Here is a 17582-nt window from a genome sequence, read left to right on the forward strand (position 1 = left end):
CGGGCGCGCGCACGCACTCGTCGTCGCTCACGCTCTGTGGGCGCGCGGGCTCACTCGCCCGCGCTCACACCCTGTGAGAACGCTCCGCGCCCGGAAGGACCGCTGAGCGGGAGGGTCCCGTGTGGGCAGAGGTGCGTGGGCGGCTGGAGACGGTGGGGAGGGGGTGGCGAGTGATGTGCGGTTGTGCTATTCCAGGCGTCCCCTGGCCTTGGGTTCTTGGCCGGGGCGCAGAGGCGTTCCTGTGGCGGGATCGGGGTCGGAACTTGGTGGACGCGGGCCTGGTCCTGCCGGCGGCGCATCGACTGCACCTCGGGGTGAGCCCCCGTAGGCCGGGGGCTCCGTGGTGAGGCTCTGTGGGGTGGGGGCCCCTCAGGCTGAGCCCCCGTGGGGTGGGGGCCCCGCAGGGTGACACCCAGTGGGGAGGCTAAGTGGTGAGGCTCCGTGGGGCGGGGGGTCCCGTTGGTGTGTCATGGGGGAGCTAGGAGGAGCTGGCCGGTGATTTCCCCCACTCACCCGCAGACCCGTCGGCCCAAGATGTCGTACATGCTCCCGCACCTGCACAATGGCTGGCAGGTGGATCAGGCCATCCTTTCGGAAGAAGACCGCGTGGTCGTCATTCGGTTTGGGCACGACTGGGACCCTACTTGCATGAAGATGGATGAGGTTCTGTACAGCATTGCTGAAAAGGTAAAGCAGCCCCACCTCCCGTCGCGTCCTGCCGTCCGGTTTGGTGTTTGCATCCTGTTGGATTGCTGTTGTTTGGCCGGTAAGAATTAAAAGTACAGCCAGTTCACCACTTAAAGAGAAGCAGTAGGATTCACAGAAGTACAGACTTAGCTTGGGGTATGAGGATGGGCTCCCTGAAATTGGTCAGAATAGCTTATATCCTTAGTGGCAGAAGTTTCCATAGATTTTCAAATTTTTAAGAGGTTCATGATGTCTCTCCCTGAAGAAGTGAAAGATTCTTATTAATTTATAGGGATTTTAACTGATAGGGTGTTTTCAGAAATTTACATCTGTAGTGCCAAGAGCAAAACACGTTTGCAGAATTTGGCTGAATGTAGGAGCTTACTTTGAATGGCTTAGTTTAAAAAACTTGTCATTTTTTTGGTACCATGTTTATTTGTTGTATGTATTGAGCAGAACATCTATGGTAACAACATAGTAAATTCCCTTCTTTTTATTTGAGTCCCTTCTTTTCCCCAGGGTGCTCTTTGTAAGTGACTTGATTTATAGCTTAGAGTGAGTCCAGTGTAGAAAACATTGGGAAAAAGTAGAACTGTAATGTTAAAACTAGTTTTCCTAATCCTTAAATTTAGTACAGGGGGTTGTCTGTGGCCATTTGCTCACAATAAAGAGCAATTGTAGGGCACTGTTGAATAATTAGGGCTTAATTCTCTTTCTCTAATTGTCTCATGGGTATTTTAGGGTAAATTTGATTTCAGTTCAGTTCAGTCACTCAGTCGTGTCTGACTTTGCGACCCCATGAACCATAGCATGCCAGGCCTCCCTGTTCATCACCAACTCCCAGAATTCACCCAAATCCATGTCCAAATTTGATTTAGATTTTTGCAATTGTAGTAATAGGGAAAGAGGCAAAAATATTAGGGTATTAGTAAAAAATTTTAATATTCAATGTTATTTTGAAAGGTTATTCATTTTAATAAAGAGTATAAAAATAAGGGAAACATTGAAACCATCATTTATTTCACAGGAGTAAGATATGCTAATATGGACTGGATTAAAATAACTTCTTTGAGTAAAGAGTAACAGGTGTAAGGATATAGTTTGTATTTAGGAATGGAAAAGTAGTCTGACCTGCCATCAGTAATTTTCACTGTCTCCTCTTTGGTAGGACAGGCAGAGCGAGGTAGGGGTGGTGTCACTGTGAACATTAGAGACCATCCTTCTGTGTCTGTCACCGAAAGTGCATCTCAGAGAGTCAGATTCTGCAGATCTAAGGTGAGGTCCAGAAGCTCCCCCAGGAATTCTGAATCCCTTCAATGAGATCTGAGTCAGAGCAGGAGTCTGTGGTGATAACCTTACCCTCCCCTTCCTCTTGGACACCAAGGCTTTGAGGGAGCTTGAAGAGATGCCTGGGGAACTCAGGAGAGCAGGGTTCTGCCAGTTGGGTTCTCCCCGTCAGGTCAGAGGTCAGGAGTGAGGTGGTGCCCAGAAGTCATTTCCATATGACTTGAGCTGCAGTGGTCAAGGGCAGAGACTGCAGAAGTCAGTGATAACGGATGAAGACCCTGTTCCAGTAATCGAATCACTGCTGTGTGGATGCTGACGTAACTTAGGTGTGTGTTCTGGGTTCTGCCTTGCAGGTGGCGTGTAAGCACCAGGGGATGTCCAGACCCGGTCGCCCTCAGCACAAGGCTAGGATGGCAGAAGCGTGAGGGTTGTTTGCTGTTCATATCTGAGCAAAACTCAGCAAGATACTCTTAGCTAGGAGACAGATTTTGTGTCAATGTAAGTTTTTAGGGACCTTTACCAGAATTGTTCTTTTTTAATCCCTATGTAGATGTCAGAGACCAAATTGCTGGTAGTGCTAGCAGGTGTGCTCTTTTTGGAATAGAACCTGTTGGTAAGAACAGTTTAATTGGGCTCACTTGGAGTATTTTTCTTTGGTCTTTTAAGTTATTCTTTTTCTTTTATCCAGAACTTGGATTTCTATTTTAATAAACTTCCAATACTATGTAATAGTATAGTCATTAAAAATGCAAACTTGAAATGCATTACAAAACTGTTAATGTTTTATTTTCTGCTTAGTATAAGGGCAGAATATGAGTTTATAATTCTGGAAGCCCTTTTTGGGGACGTTCAACAGGAATTTTTGAAATTTAAGGTTTTAGTATAAAGAACAATTTAACTGTCTATCTCCCTCTGCAGAAATGGCAGATAATGGGAGATGTTCCTCATCTTGTTACGAGCCCTGTTTGGATACCCCAGCTGTTTTAAAGTGAGTAAAATTCCAATATTGAGGCTGGACTTGATTATACTATTTTCCTGGAATGTGTTTTATTGACTCACTGCTTCAGCAGCTCCAGCCCCACCTCATGCCGGATTAGTTTTGAGCTATACTAAAAACATAGAGATTTGTTGAAAGATTTTACAGATGTCTGGAGTTTGGTAGAATTATTATCAAAATAAAGTTTTCAGGACTTCCCTGTGGTCCAGTGGCCCCGACTCCAGGCTCCCAAAGCAGGGGGCCCAGGTTCAATCCCTGGTCATAGAACTAGCTCTCACGTGCCACAACTAAAGATCCCACATGCCACAACTAAGACCCGGTGCAGCAAAATAAATAAAAATAAATATTAAAAAAAATAAAGTTTTCTGATTAGTGGGTGATTTTATGCACAGCTTCAAGGTAAGACTATTTTGTCTTGCCATTTTGGAGGAGTGTATTTTGGCAGCACTGTGACCAAGTCCCACTATGTGTAAGAATAAATGGGATGTTTAATTTTTGTATGTTTAAAGAGTTCACACAAGTAGAATTTAAAATATGCAAAACCTCAGTTATACTATCTCATAGTCAGACCTTCTAATAAGATTGTATTTAAGGTAAATGTATTCATGGAATTATTTAGGAATGACTTCCGGGGGTCTTTCTTAAACATGTCATACAGTAGGTTGAACCTGCAGAAATTTATGCTCAATTGAGAAATCTCATAGGAACCAGTAACCAATCAGGGCAAATAATAATAGTTCGAGAAAAGGAAGTTATCACGCAGTTTTTTGATGGCTTTGAAAGGAACTATCTAAAAATGTAAAAATCGATACTTCAAAAATACATAGTACCAATTGACAGTCAAGAACATTTGTCCAGAATTTTAGGTGGGTTCTTAGCTAATGGAGGAGCTTCATAGAGAAGGTGGAAGGCAACACTGACAGCCTTCGGTCTTAGTGACATGCGTGAGTGGCATTGAGTGGCGTGCAGGACTGTGAAACTGCATTGTCACTGTGTGAGAGAGGCCAGCTGGTGCTGCAAGGCTAGAGGACCTGTCAGGTCACCTCCTCTAGGAAGAACAGACCATCTTTTAAGGCAGGTCTGTTTGAACTCAGGATTATGTAATTAAGTCCATAGTGACAATAAAACATTTTCTGAGTTTTGAAATATGTGTGTATTTCTGAAGTTTATTCATTCAACTAGTGATATTTACTGGTCCCCTGGGTGTGTCAGGTCCTGGTTGGCTCGAGGACCACCAGAAAAGACAGCAGATGTGGTTCCTGGCCTTGTGAGGCTTCTCGTCTATCATGATGGGATTTATGTGGAAGGAAGAGATGATGAAGACGTGTAGTGTCAGATGTTTTTTGACTTCTGAATGAGCTACAGTTTTCTTACTCATTATTGGAGGCAAAAGAAAATAAGACCTTTTAAAAAAGCCTCACGTAAAAACCAACATTCACAGTGTGAAAATTGTACATCATTGAGTTGTCATTTTATGCTTTAGGAGGCTATGCGTGTGTGTGTGGTTATATTGTGATGTTAATACCTAACTTTTACATTGTAGTATCTTTTTTTTTTTTTTTTTGTGAGAGAAGAAGTAAAATAAAATATCTCTGCTTAGTAAAACTAGATGCAGGCAGGACTTATGAAAGGCAGGAGACCTAGGTTCGTTTCGTGGGTCAGGAAGATCCCCTGGAGAAGGAAATGGCAACCCACTCCAGTATTCTTGCCTAGAGAATCCCATGGACAGAGGAGCCTGGCAGGCTATGGTCCATGGGGTTGCAAGGGTCAGACTCGACTTAGCAACTAAACCACAACCACCAGAACTCATAAACCAGCAGGGTAACTTTTGCCAGGAGGCAGTCGTACAGCGGAGTGAGTGGCTGCTTTCAGCAGTCCTCCGTCTCTGTGTGCATGGGACCACATGGGGCTCGGCTCGCTCTCTGCCTTCTGCAGGTCTGTTCTCTCTGTTCACCAGGAAGAGGGGATGTGGGAGAGGTTCGGAGAGACTCCTTTTCTTCCCCTACCTCGGCACTGACGTCTGTCAGCAAAAGGCGTGCTTGTGAATGTAAACTTCCTTCCCTCCTTTTTGTGGAAGGTGGTGGTTTAATGTCCATAGTCAATATTTCTTAATATTCCCAGAAGTACAGAGCAGAGCATAGTGGACTCTGTACTTGTCACAATTACCAGTATTCTGTCAGTCTTGTGCCATTTAATCCCTCAGTTTTTATACTTTAGTATTAAACCAAATCCCATGCTATTTCACTGGTAAATTACAGTCAGATTTTTAGAGTTAGTTTGGAAGAAGAAATGTGCATTTTTTGTGAAGTTTCTGGGGCTGCCGTAACAAAGCATCACAAATTGGGCAGATTTAAACAAGAGAAATGTGATGTCTCACAGCTTGGGGGTCAGAAATCCAAGATTGGGATGTCAGCAGAACATGCTCCCTCGGGAAAGTCCCTGCTGTTCTCCCCATCCTGGTGTCTCCCCTCCTGGGGTGCTCCCCGACTTCTAGGTACCTTCCCTAGCCCTCTGGGTTCAGTTGGTGTGTTTGTGTTCTCCCTTGGCTTGTTTCAACCAGCCGGGTTGGATCATGGTTCAGACTCCAGTATGACCTCATTTGACCTTCGCTAATGTGCTCTGCAGGTCAGGCCACCTTCTGAGAACGAGGGGTCAGGGCTTCAGTTTGTTTTCTTGTTAGGGTAAAAGGACATAATTCAACCCACAGTATTTTTTTTTTCCATTTATTTTTATTAGTTGGAGGCTAATTACTTTACAGTATTGCAATGGTTTTTGCCATACATTGACATGAATCAGCCATGGATTTACATGTGTTCCCCATCCTGAACCCCCCTCCCACCTCCCTCCCCACAACCCACAGTATTTTAAGTTGTTATACGCTTTCTAAAAGGCACTGAGACAGAAATTACAAGGAGCATTTAAAATGTCATGTCCTTTGTTCTAAAGATTCTATTTTAGGTGTATATCCTTAAGAAATAATGAAATATGTATATAAATTTAAGGGTAATAATGTTAATATGTGAATAATTGATATTAATGAAATTTTATTTATATTCATGAAAAATAAAAATAACAGAAGAATGGTAAAATAATGGCATAGCCATTTGATGAACTGTTAAGTAGCCATAAAGTTTTATTTTGATTGTTTTCTTATATACAGTATACAGTTTGTATGAGGACACTCATAATTAAAGTGAGATACAAAATATTGTAGTATGATCACTGTATGATCACATTTTATTAGAATAGCATAAACATATAGACCAGAAAAGTGGAAAGAATATAGTAAAAATATGTTCTCAGAAATTAACTCTGGGTGTTGGACATAATTTTATTTATGGTTTTCTGAGTTTTCTAAATGTTCTGTGATGGACTTGCAATTAAGGAAGAAATGAGAACATTTGTTACCTACAATATGATTTGAGTTGTTAGGCAGGCGTCCAGACCTAAGTTAGAGGGAAATGTGTGGCTGAATTCCAGGGGCATGTTTTAAAAAATTTGTTTGCTACATACAATTAAATGTTTGTAAAAGTTCGTGTAGCATTTTACTGGATCAGCATGAATGATATGTCCGTGGACTTTTCTTGCAGGACTCTTATAACTTGCTCTCTGGAAAACGTTAAGCATGCTAATGGACAGTTGCTCAGGACTGTGATGCTAGTGAAGTGATTTCCCACATGGCAGATCTCTGGGAAAACCTGTTGCAGAGCTAGTTTGAAAATTGTTCTGTTATATACAGATTCTTTTGTTTTTGTTTTTTAATGTGCTTTTACAGAAAAAAAAAGTTGATTTGTTATTTCAGTTCTTTTCCCCCCCAATCTCCTTTACTTTTAGGTTAAAAATTTTGCAGTTATTTATCTTGTGGATATTACAGAAGTACCTGACTTCAACAAAATGTATGAGTTATATGATCCGTGTACTGTCATGTTTTTCTTCAGGTATGTTCACTTATCTTAAAGTTGTTATTTAATTTGAATAGATGGTCTGGGCATTTAATGCAATAAAGGTATCTTTAGAAGGAAGTTGTAATGCAGTCATATCATAATACAGTTTGTATCACCAGGCAAGCAATGTGATCTTTTAAATAATTTTCAAAGTAACAATTCCAGTTTTACCATTTACTCAGTTACAAATTACCCTTTTGAAATAACTGCCCAGGGACCTAGGTGACCCGTGTAATTAAATGGAGGACATTCTTATTGACATTTAAGATAACTTTAAATTTAATCTGTTGATGAAAAATGTGTTTACAGTAATTCACTTTTTAAATTGAAAAATGTGTTTACAGTAACTCAGTTTTTAAATATATTACTGACTCTGTTTAGCATCCTTTTGTGATATCCAAGAGGGAAACCGATACTTCGTTAGTTTGCTTATAAATACAAAATCTTATAAAAAGATCATTTATCAGCTGAAAAATTCTTTTGTGGACCCTAGTCAATCAATCATTGGCTCGAGTAATAGAATCTCCCTGATTGCCTTGAATGAATTTGCACCTATGATTTACAAACTTTGCATGAAAGGAGAATGTGGAGTAGCTACTGATTAGACACAGGAATCTGATTCAGATATAAACACGGTTTTTGGTATTTCTGTGATAAAGTTAAGTAACAGCATGAGTGGAAAAAAATTTCTGTTGTGGAGGTTTAATTTGGAAAGAAATCACCATATGACACTGTTTTAACTTGTCAGAATTTCTTATGTTACTGCAGAAGTTAGTAAGTAGCAATGTAAACACTAAGCCAGCTCTAGAAGCAGAGCTCCCTAGTGGGTGAGGAAGTCTGGGTGGGGTGTGCAGGGTGTGTACTCACTCTCTGTTCTGTGTAACAAACTTGATGGTCTGTAGGTCAGAGTCCAGGCAGGCTCAGGGTTCTGACGTGGGGTCTCCGAAGACCAGAGTTACAGGCTGGGCTCCCATCTAGGCTGTTGGTCAGAGAAGAATCCACTTGGCTCAGGGGACACTACTGGTTGGATCCAGTTTCCGGTGGTCACAGGTCTGAGATCTGTTTCTTCTGGGCCCCTCTCTGCTCCTAGAGGCCCCTCTGTCTTTGAAACCCTGAGCAGTGAGTCGAGTTCTTTTCATAAGCTGCTCTAACACCCTGTTCTGCTTTCAGAGGGCGTGTGTGATTGGATTAGATGAACCCCTTAATCCAGGAGAATCCCCTTATTTTAAAATCAACTGATGAGTAACCATGGGGACCACTGCAGACCCCCCTGTGTGGTATCATGTACCTGATGATGGACATGGTCGCGTTGCAGAACAGTTTGGGGGCTTCAGGCGGGAGGTAGGGGCTCTTTTAGGGTTCTGTGCACGGCAGCATGCCGGGCCAGGCCCACCCCCACCCCCGGTTGCAGAGATTCACGTCCTGCCCCCTCCGTGGCCCCACCCTCGGCTCCCATTGCAGAATCAGGTGTGGATGAGGCTTCTCTGGCTAGCTTTGGAGGCTGTTCCTTATCTGTGGCCCCTCCTCCAGGATGCAGTGTGAACAGTCTTGAGAAACAGTCTTCTGGGCTTACAAAAAGGGAAGATGGGGAGGAGGGGCTCTGATGCAGCACTGGGTCGTCCTCCTGGCCCAAGGCAGGTTTTTATTTTTTGCCTTTTCATGAAGGGCGTTTGCAGCTGGTTCATTTTTCAACTGCTTCCTGCCAACAGCGTTTTGGGGTTTTGTCAGCTCTTCTCACTGCATGCTCTTCCCTTTCAGCCTGAGCAAGTAGGGTTCTTGTCCCGGGCTCTGGGTGCCCTCTGCCCAACAGCTGTTTCCTCGGGGAAGAGCCTGTCCTATGACTGGACACTCTGACTTTAGGTCTTTCCTAGGTTTCCGCAGAAGGTTGTGTGGCCTCTTTGTCAAGAGTTGAGCGGCCGTTTCTGGATTTCAGCACCTTCTTCTATCTGGAGAGGCCTAGAAATTTTTCTGGTTAACAGATCTTACACTAGTTTGTCTCTCTTCTCCTTTTATTGTAAGCAGCACGACACTCGGCAGCACCTTCTAGACACTTAGGTGTCCTCAGCTGGTATCCACGTCCGTCACTTTGGAGTGTTGCAGACATCCTCCACTCTCTATAACACATCCCCGCTTCCTCCCAGTCCTTGTTCCTACTGACAGGCTGTTGAAGGCAGTCTGGGTCTTTTCTGTCTACCCCTCAGAATTCTCCCAAAGTCCTCCCGTCTTGGATCCTGCCTTCCACTGCCTGTGACAAGCCTTGAGGGGCAGGAGATGCCTTGCTGGGGGAAGAGGTTGAGTGGTGTGGGGTTGGATGTGTATTTTGATATTTTAGAACTGATGCTGCACTCAGAAAAGGAGACAAAGCCTTCTGCTGTTCCTGCAACCCAGAATTCTAAGTCAAGTAGTAACAGTATTTTAGTTAATTTATTCACCAAATATATATACACATAAAGTCCTGCTCAGTTTTATGTCTATGCTGGGACATGAATCAGATCAGACAGGGTGCCTGCTGTCACAGAACATCCTCTGATGGCAACAGCAGAGCAGACAGCACCGGAAACCAGGAAAAAGTGACAGGTGACAGCGTGTGTGCATGCCGGTGGGAGCGGCTTTCCCTCACCCACAAGCAGTCGTAGGATCTAGAAGTGGCCTTCATTAACATGAACTCCCTTGTAACAGAAGAGGTGCCTAGGAATAGCAAGGCACCCATTTCAGCTTTATGACCATGAAGTGTCTTCAGGAACTGAGGACCAGAGTCCAAATATCCCATCATTCTTACTGTGGACAGTTCCAAAGGTTTTGGCAGTATTAAGCCAGGAACTGTGGATAAAACCAAATACATAGGAGAGTATATCTTTTGAGTGACCACATATATATTTTTCCTATAAGTCACAGTATTGCAGCAGGTATTTGCAGAGGCACAAATACTGATTGTCATCAGGCGGCAGGGAGTATGTAGAGGCTGCTGAGTAAGTTCAGCTTGAGCCCAGCAGGGGCATAGGGCAGAATGGCCCACACGTGTGGGGACCTGCAAGGACTTGGGCGACACAGGTGGGGGTGGGGAGTGGCAGGTATGGAAGGGAGGGCAGGGCCAGGCCCAGATGCCCGGATTCCTGGGCCAGTGTGACTCCTGGAAGCGAGTTTTTGCAGCAGGAGAGTGACGTCCAGTTTGCCTCCTGGAAGCTCGCCCTAAGTGGAAGGAAACCTCACTGCAGCCCCAGGTAGAGCCCACGCCAGGAAACAGTAGCCGGCAGCCTGGCACATAACCTCTCAAAAACAGAAAGTTAAATCAATAACTATTAGTGCAGCTGGTACAACAAGAGTTAATATCTTTATTTTATGAAGTGCACATATAAGTTCATTTTAAAAAGTAGCTTCTTGAAAGATCCATCTATGGAGAATCGAGGAATGCAAAATATCATTCACTTCACAGTCAGTAGGACTTTCAGTAACATTTGCACTAAGTGCTCGCAAGAACACCATGAGAAACTCACACGTTGCTTTTTCAGGTAAGTTACTACAACCCTCTGGAAAACTGTTTGGCTTTCCAGGTAACTGAGGCTGTGTCCTTCGACCCTTGATTGCCCTGTAGGTTATTTGTCCTAAGGAATTACAGAGCACACAGAAGGAACACGAGTGTCTTTCTTAACAGTATTTAGATGGTTTCCAGTCTTCTAAACCATGGTGGATCCTCTTGATTGTGCTGATGTTTGACAGGAACCTGTAATGGAGGTGGGGATGTAAGGCATGTTTCCATGCTGTTCTTTTTCAGAGGGATTCTTGTGAGCACTGACCCCTTCCCTCTTACAGGAACAAGCACATCATGATCGACCTGGGCACCGGCAACAACAACAAGATCAACTGGGCCATGGAGGACAAGCAGGAGATGATCGACATCATCGAGACAGTGTACCGGGGGGCCCGCAAGGGCCGCGGGCTGGTCGTGTCTCCAAAGGACTACTCCACCAAGTACAGATACTGAGCTTGGTCCACCCGGGGCACATGGTGCCCTGGGGTCATTCTCATGGGGAAGTATTTTCAACTATTTAAAGCCTTTGAGAAAGCGTTTGGGAAAGCTCAAGGAGCTGGAGGGTTTTGCAGTGTGGGTGGCATTGCCTCGCCTTTAGTCTGCCTGGTCATTGTATTTTTGTATCAGCAAATATCTGTAAATATCTAACTGAAATAAATAAAATACACGCTGATGGGGATGGTCAAAATTGTTTATTTACTAAGAAACTTAGTGTATAGATTAATGATTTTGGCAGTCAAGAATTGACTCTTTACCATTGAGTGAGGCTCAGTGTGTCTCATGGTTCCAGAGGCTAGAGTTGGATCCAGCTGTCAGGCTGGTCCTCCAGGGCCTGACGGGAGTCTGTTCCCACCCCTCTCCTGGCTCTGGTGGTTTCTGGCGTCTTAACTGTCCTTTGGCTGGTGATGCTTCACCACAGTCCCAGCCTTCATCCTACGCAGTGTTCTCCCTATGTGCGTGTCTGTTCAGATGTCCCACTGGGTGAGGGCTGCCCTGCTTCAGCATGACTGTCTCCACTCATGACGTCTGCAACAGCCCCATCTCCACAAGGACACATTCTGAGGTCTTGGGGTGAGGACTTCCAGTGCAGGAATTGTCAGGGACACAGCTAAACTCTCAACAGAACCAAAGGCTTGAGTTCAAGAAGAATACACACTTAACGAAAAATTATATTTTATTCTGGTTATAAGAACAGTATGATAAAATAATGATTTTTGCAGTCTTCCCTTTAAAGACTAAGAGCTGATTCTTATACTTCCTAAGATCAAATCTAATACAATGTATTTTACATGGAAACCAGACCCTTCAGTCCATGTAGCTACTTTCCTCATCACAATCTCCAGTTCCTCTCCTAAATCGCTTACCCCAGCGGCATTTGTTAGTTGGTATCTTCCCGGGCACATCTCAGTGCACACAGACTATGAAGTCAAGAGTGGACACCTGGCGTGGAGGAGCACAGGGAACTCTCTGGGGAGCACACCTGGAGCCCACACCTGGCTTCACAGCCGTCCTCCATCGCTTACTGAGAACCTTGGGCAAGATCTCTCCCGTGTGAAGAGGATGGTAGCGTCTGCTGTCTGACACCTGCTATACTCAGTCACAGCATTCCCTGGGGGCCCTCTGCTGTGAAAAGGCTCACTGCCTTATCAGATTGACTCATTGTTGAAACATGAGTGTACTTACCAAAGAATGAAATTTTTAAAAAGCCACACACACACAAGTATGTGCTTTTAGAACCGGATATAGGGACTTTGCCAACAAAGGTCCGTCTAGTAAAGGCTATGGTTTTTCCAGTAGTCATCTCTGGATGTGAGAGTTGGACTATCAAGAAAGCTGAGTGCCAAAGAAATGATGCTTTTGAACTGTGATGTTGGAGAAGACTCTTGAGAGTCCCTTGGACAGCAAGGACATCCAACCAGTACATCCTAAAGGAAATCTGCCCTGAATATTCATTGGAAGGACTGATGCTGAAGCTGAAACTTCAATACTTTGGCCACCTGATGCAAAGAACAGACTCACTGGAAAAGACTCTGATGCTGGGAAAGATTGAAGGCAGGAGGAGTAGGGGACGACAGAGGATGAGATGGTTGGATGGCATCACCGACTCAATGGACATGAGTTTGAGTAAACTCCAGGAGTTGGTGATGGACAGGGAGGCCTGGTGTGCTGCAGTCCATGAGGTTGCAAAGAGTCGGACACGACTGAATGACTGAACTGAACTGAACTGATAAGGACTTCCCTGGTGGTCTGGAGGTTAAGACTGCACTCCCAATGCAGGGGGCGCAGGTTTGATCCCTGGTCAGGGAACTAGATCCCACATGCTGCATCTAAGAATTTGCATGCCGTAACTAAAGATTCCAGTACAACCAAATAAATATTTTTTAAAAAATTAAAAATGGACATAAAACTCAAATGCAAATAGGCAGTTTAATGTCTCCAGTTTTAATTTTTCCAAAAATAGTATAATGCTGTATCATATGAGGTGCTAAAGCAAATGTGATCCCAAATACCTGGCATATGAAAGACATTTGATAGTATACTTCTGACATTTATTCAAGTAAGACCATTAGCCAGTAATTACCTGAGAAGATACTCACCGTCATCAGTCACCAAGGGAATGCATATCAAAACCAGGAGATGCCGCTTGACACCCATGAGAATGGGTGTGAACAGATTCAAGAGTCTGTTATTACAAGTGCTGACAAGGATGTGAGAAACTGGATGACATGCACTGCTGGTGGGAAGGGCCAGTGGTGCAGTCACTGTAGAAATCACTGTGGCAGTTCCTCAAAAATAGGGCGTGGAATTGCCTGTCAGAGTCACTCCTAGATGTATATCTCAGAGATTCAAACATGTATGTCCACACAGAAAGTTGGACACGAATTTTTATGGCAGCATTTTTCACAAGAGCCAAAGACAGGCGTCTCAAATGTCCATCAGCTCCCCAGTGGATCAAACAGTGCTATATCCATGCAGTGGACTATCACTTGGTCATACGAGGGAATGAAGTACTGATGTAGGCTCCAAAACATTAACATAAGTAGAAGAAACTAGTTACTATGTCATGTGTGATCCCATTTATAGGAGATGTCTAGAATGGGCAAATCCATAGAGACAGACAGTTGATTAGTGATTGCTTAAGACTGGAGGATGGGGAAATTGGGCAGTGACAGCTGATGGGTACAGGATTTCTTCTTAAGATGATGGAAATCTTGCAGAATTGTGGTTATACATGTCTGTGAATATATGAAAAATCACTGAATTGTATGCTTTAGTTGGATGAATTGCATGGCATATGAATTCTCTCTCATTGATAAAGCTTTATTAACAAACAAAAAATCATACTTCACATTTGTAAATTTACTCATGAATTTGTTTTATTTACAAGTTGTAATAACTTCATTCACATTTGACTTTAAAAATTATCTTTTCACTGGTGCTTTATAAGTATACTATCACTGAATTATGATTTGACCTCTTTATTCTATGTTTATATCTTATTGTAAAAAGCTTATTAACTAATACTAAGCTTATATCTTATTACAATCTACCTCACCCTTAACCAAGTAACTTATAAGTCACTTCTCAAATCCTTCCAAGCACCTGCCAGGTAGATAGTTTACAGAGAAGGAAACTAAACCGTAGTTGACCAAAGTTACAACTAATTGGGCTTTCCTGGTGGCTTAGTCAGTAAAGAATCTGCCTGCGGTGCAGGAGGCCCAGGTTCGATACCTGGGTTGGAAGATCCCTTGGAGAAGGAAATGGGTACCTACCCACCTCAGTTCAGTTGGTAAAGAATCCGCCTGCAATGCAGGAGACCTCAGTTCAATTCTTGGGTCAGGAAGATCCCCTGGAGAAGGGAAAGGCTACTCACTCCAGTATTCTTGGGCTTCCCTTGTGGCTCAGCTGGTAAAGAATTCACCTGCAATGTGGGAGACCTGGCTTCAATCCCTGGGTTGGGAAGATCCTCTGGAGAAGGGAAAGGCTACCCACTCCAGTATTCTGGCCTGGAGAATTCCATGGACTGTATAGAGTCCAAAGAGTCGGACATGACTTTCACTTTCACCCACTCCAGTATTCTTGCCTGGAAAATTCTATGGACAGAGGAGCCTGGTGGGCTACAGTACATGGGGTCCCAAGAGTCAAACATGACTTAGTGACTAAACCACCACAACTAATTGCAGAGGACATGAATTTGAAACCTAGACCTGTAGGGTTATCAAACCTTGCCTCATTGCTGTGCATGTTGCTTTTTTTCAAGTTGAACTAGTAGAGAAAGGTGATGATACCCCCAGTTCTCTGAGCACAAAGAGACTTCTGTTTCCCATTCTTCCCAGGATGAGTTTTATTGCAAAGTCCAGGAATTAGACAAGGCAACTGACACAGAGGCAACCAACCTAGGAGGTACAGAATATACTCAGTAATAGAGTAAGTAATCAGTAAACTGGAAAGACAAGCACACACAGGAGACATGACAGTACTGCAGCACTCAGTTCAGTTCAGTCACTCAGTCGTGTCCGACTCTGCGACCCCATGTACTGCAACACGCCAGGCTTCCCTATCCATCACCAACTCCTGGAGCTTGCTCAAACTCATGTCCATCGAATTGGTGATGCCATCCAACCATCTCATCTTCTTTCATCCTGTCTTCAGTCTTTCCCAGCATCAGGGTCTTTTCCCGTGAGTCAATTCTTCACATCAGGTGGCCAAAGTATTGGAGTTTCAGCTTCAACATCAGTCCTTCCAATGAATATTCAGGACTGATTTCCTTTAGGATTGACTGGTTTGATCTCTTTGCAGTCCAAGGGACTCTCGAGAGTCTTCTCCAACACCACAGTTCAAAAGCATCAATTCTTCGGCACTTAGCTTTCTTTATTGCCCAACTCTCACATCCATACATGACTACTGAAAATCCATAGCTTTGACTAGACAGACCTTTGTTGGCAAAGTGATGTCTCTGCAGAGTTATATTTTGCAGCATTATTTGGGAACAAATGATAAATAGTCAAAGGACTATTATATTGCAGTTAGTTACATTGATCTAGACCTACATGTATTAACACAGGCAAATCTCAAACCACTGAATGGAAAACTATGTACAGAAGGATACTGGGGTATAATGCTATTTACATAGTTTTAAGACATTCACAACAAAGATCTGAAACAGTACAACAAACAGCAGCCATCTGTTTGCAACAGGCTGTTACGTAGGCATCCAAGTGTCCATAGGCTAGACTGCCCAGTTCTGTCTGCACCAAGCCGGTAAGAGATGAGGAGCGGGCACCGACAGAATCAAAGCATCTACTGTCTACAACTCTCCTAGAAAACCGCACTGCTGATGTTTCTGAAACCACACTCAAAGTGTGGTTTCTTGGGTTGCTTAGTTAAAACTCAGGGTGTATATTCGAGACCTCCTCAGACTTCTTGTGACTATATGAGGTCTTGAAGATCAGACTGGGACCTTTTGGAAGACTTACTTTAGGTGGGTATCATTTTGAAGAGTTTTCCTACATGGTTTTTAAATGCAACTGATGCTAGCATTCTTTTTGGCATTTTTACACTTTTCGTCAAAGGTTTACAAGGAACACTCAGCGCCCTCAGGAGCTCAATGGTGCCTCCCCACACCACCCCAGTCTACAGTCACTGCTGTTGTTCCCAGTCTTCCCTGTGGCCTCTGGTTTTCTTCTCAAAAAGTGATCAAGCTCTCACACATCTCCGTGGGCAAAAAGCATCATAGAAAAGATTGCAAAGTATTTAGAAACTCCAAAAATTCATTCATTAATTTAAAAAAATGTTTGAGTAGCTCGTGGGTCCCAGGGCTGGTGTCAGCCCTGAGAAGCTGAGGTGAGAAAAATCAAACCAGTTGCTGCCTTGTGGAGGAGACTCAAATGATTACAAAGAAGTGAAATGACAACTGTGACAGTCAGCCAGAGACCATATGAAGTACATCAGACCCACAGGGAAAGAACCTCTCAGGAGATCATGTTCAAGCTGAGATCAGACACAAAAGGTGCTAACTGGTGTGTGTGTGTGTGTGTAACTCTGGTCCAGAAGTGCCAGGGTCCAGCTAACTGGTGTGTGTGTGTGTGTGTGTGTGTGTGTGTAGGTGTGTGTGTGTGTGTGTGTGTGTGTGTGTAACTCTGGTCCAGAAGTGCCAGGGTCCAGCTAACTGGTGTGTGTGTGTGTGTGTGTGTGTGTGTGTGTAACTCTGGTCCAGAAGTGCCAGGGTCCAGCTAACTGGGGTGTGTGTGTGTGTATGTGTGTGTGTGTGTGTGTGTGTGTAACTCTGGTCCAGAAGTGCCAGGGTCCAGCTAACTGGTGTGTGTGTGTGTGTGTGTAACTCTGGTCCAGAAGTGCCGGGGTCCAGCTAACTGGTGTGTGTGTGTGTGTGTGTGTGTGTGTGTGTAACTCTGGTCCAGAAGTGCCGGGGTCCAGCTAACTGGTGTGTGTGTGTGTGTGTGTGTGTGTGTGTAACTCTGGTCCAGAAGTGCCAGGGTCCAGCTAACTGGTGTGTGTGTGTGTGTGTAACTCTGGTCCAGAAGTGCCGGGGTCCAGCTAACTGGTGTGTGTGTGTGTGTGTGTGTGTGTGTGTGTGTGTGTGTAACTCTGGTCCAGAAGTGCCGGGGTCCAGCTAACTGGTGTGTGTGTGTCTGTGTGTGTGTAACTCTGGTCCAGAAGTGCCAGGGTCCAGCTAACTGGTGTGTGTGTGTGTGTGTGTGTGTGTGTGTGTGTGTAACTCTGGTCCAGAAGTGCCGGGGTCCAGCTAACTGGTGTGTGTGTGTGTGTGTGTGTGTGTGTAACTCTGGTCCAGAAGTGCCGGGGTCCAGCTAACTGGTGTGTGTGTGTGTGTGTGTGTGTGTGTGTGTGTGTGTGTGTGTGTGTAACTCTGGTCCAGAAGTGCCGGGGTCCAGCTAACTGGTGTGTGTGTGTGTGTGTGTGTGTGTGTGTGTGTAACTCTGGTCCAGAAGTGCCGGGGTCCAGCTAACTGGTGTGTGTGTGTGTGTGTGTGTGTGTGTGTGTAACTCTGGTCCAGAAGTGCCGGGGTCCAGCTAACTGGTGTGTGTGTGTGTGTGTGTGTGTGTGTGTAACTCTGGTCCAGAAGTGCCAGGGTCCAGCTAACTGGTGTGTGTGTGTGTGT

The 17582-nt window shown here is 44.4% G+C and overlaps 1 protein-coding gene across 6 annotated transcripts; it reads left to right on the plus strand.

The window, feature by feature from the left end:
- Positions 1-19: 19 nt before the first annotated feature.
- On the plus strand, positions 20-11132 carry TXNL4A (thioredoxin like 4A). 6 transcript variants are annotated; one of them, XM_065932254.1, is made up of 5 exons: positions 143-314; positions 520-766; positions 2893-2962; positions 6806-6909; positions 10726-10891. In XM_065932254.1, exons 1-5 carry the CDS (start codon positions 174-176, stop codon positions 10740-10742), a joined length of 579 nt encoding a protein of 192 aa, XP_065788326.1. In that variant the 5' UTR covers positions 143-173; the 3' UTR covers positions 10743-10891. The 6 variants fall into 6 exon arrangements, with proteins under 6 accessions (XP_065788327.1, XP_065788326.1, XP_065788325.1 ...); XM_065932256.1 differs by lacking the exons at positions 143-314; positions 520-766 and adding exons at positions 1181-1962; positions 2328-2472 and having other exon boundaries at positions 10726-11132; XM_065932255.1 differs by lacking the exons at positions 143-314; positions 2893-2962 and adding an exon at positions 20-131 and having other exon boundaries at positions 520-687; positions 10726-11132.
- Positions 11133-17582: the final 6450 nt, after the last annotated feature.

The sequence above is a fragment of the Muntiacus reevesi genome, chromosome 4, assembly GCF_963930625.1.
Source record: "Muntiacus reevesi chromosome 4, mMunRee1.1, whole genome shotgun sequence".
Lineage (NCBI taxonomy): Eukaryota > Metazoa > Chordata > Mammalia > Artiodactyla > Cervidae > Muntiacus > Muntiacus reevesi.

Bases quoted from the DNA above. Each gene is read 5' to 3' on its own strand.
- TXNL4A (XM_065932253.1), top strand. From the start codon at position 174: ATGTGCGGTTGTGCTATTCCAGGCGTCCCCTGGCCTTGGGTTCTTGGC. The intron at 315-519 runs GTGAGCCCCCGT...ACTCACCCGCAG, and splicing joins CGCATCGACTGCACCTCGGG to ACCCGTCGGCCCAAGATGTC. The intron at 688-6,805 runs GTAAAGCAGCCC...CTTTACTTTTAG, and splicing joins TGTACAGCATTGCTGAAAAG to GTTAAAAATTTTGCAGTTAT.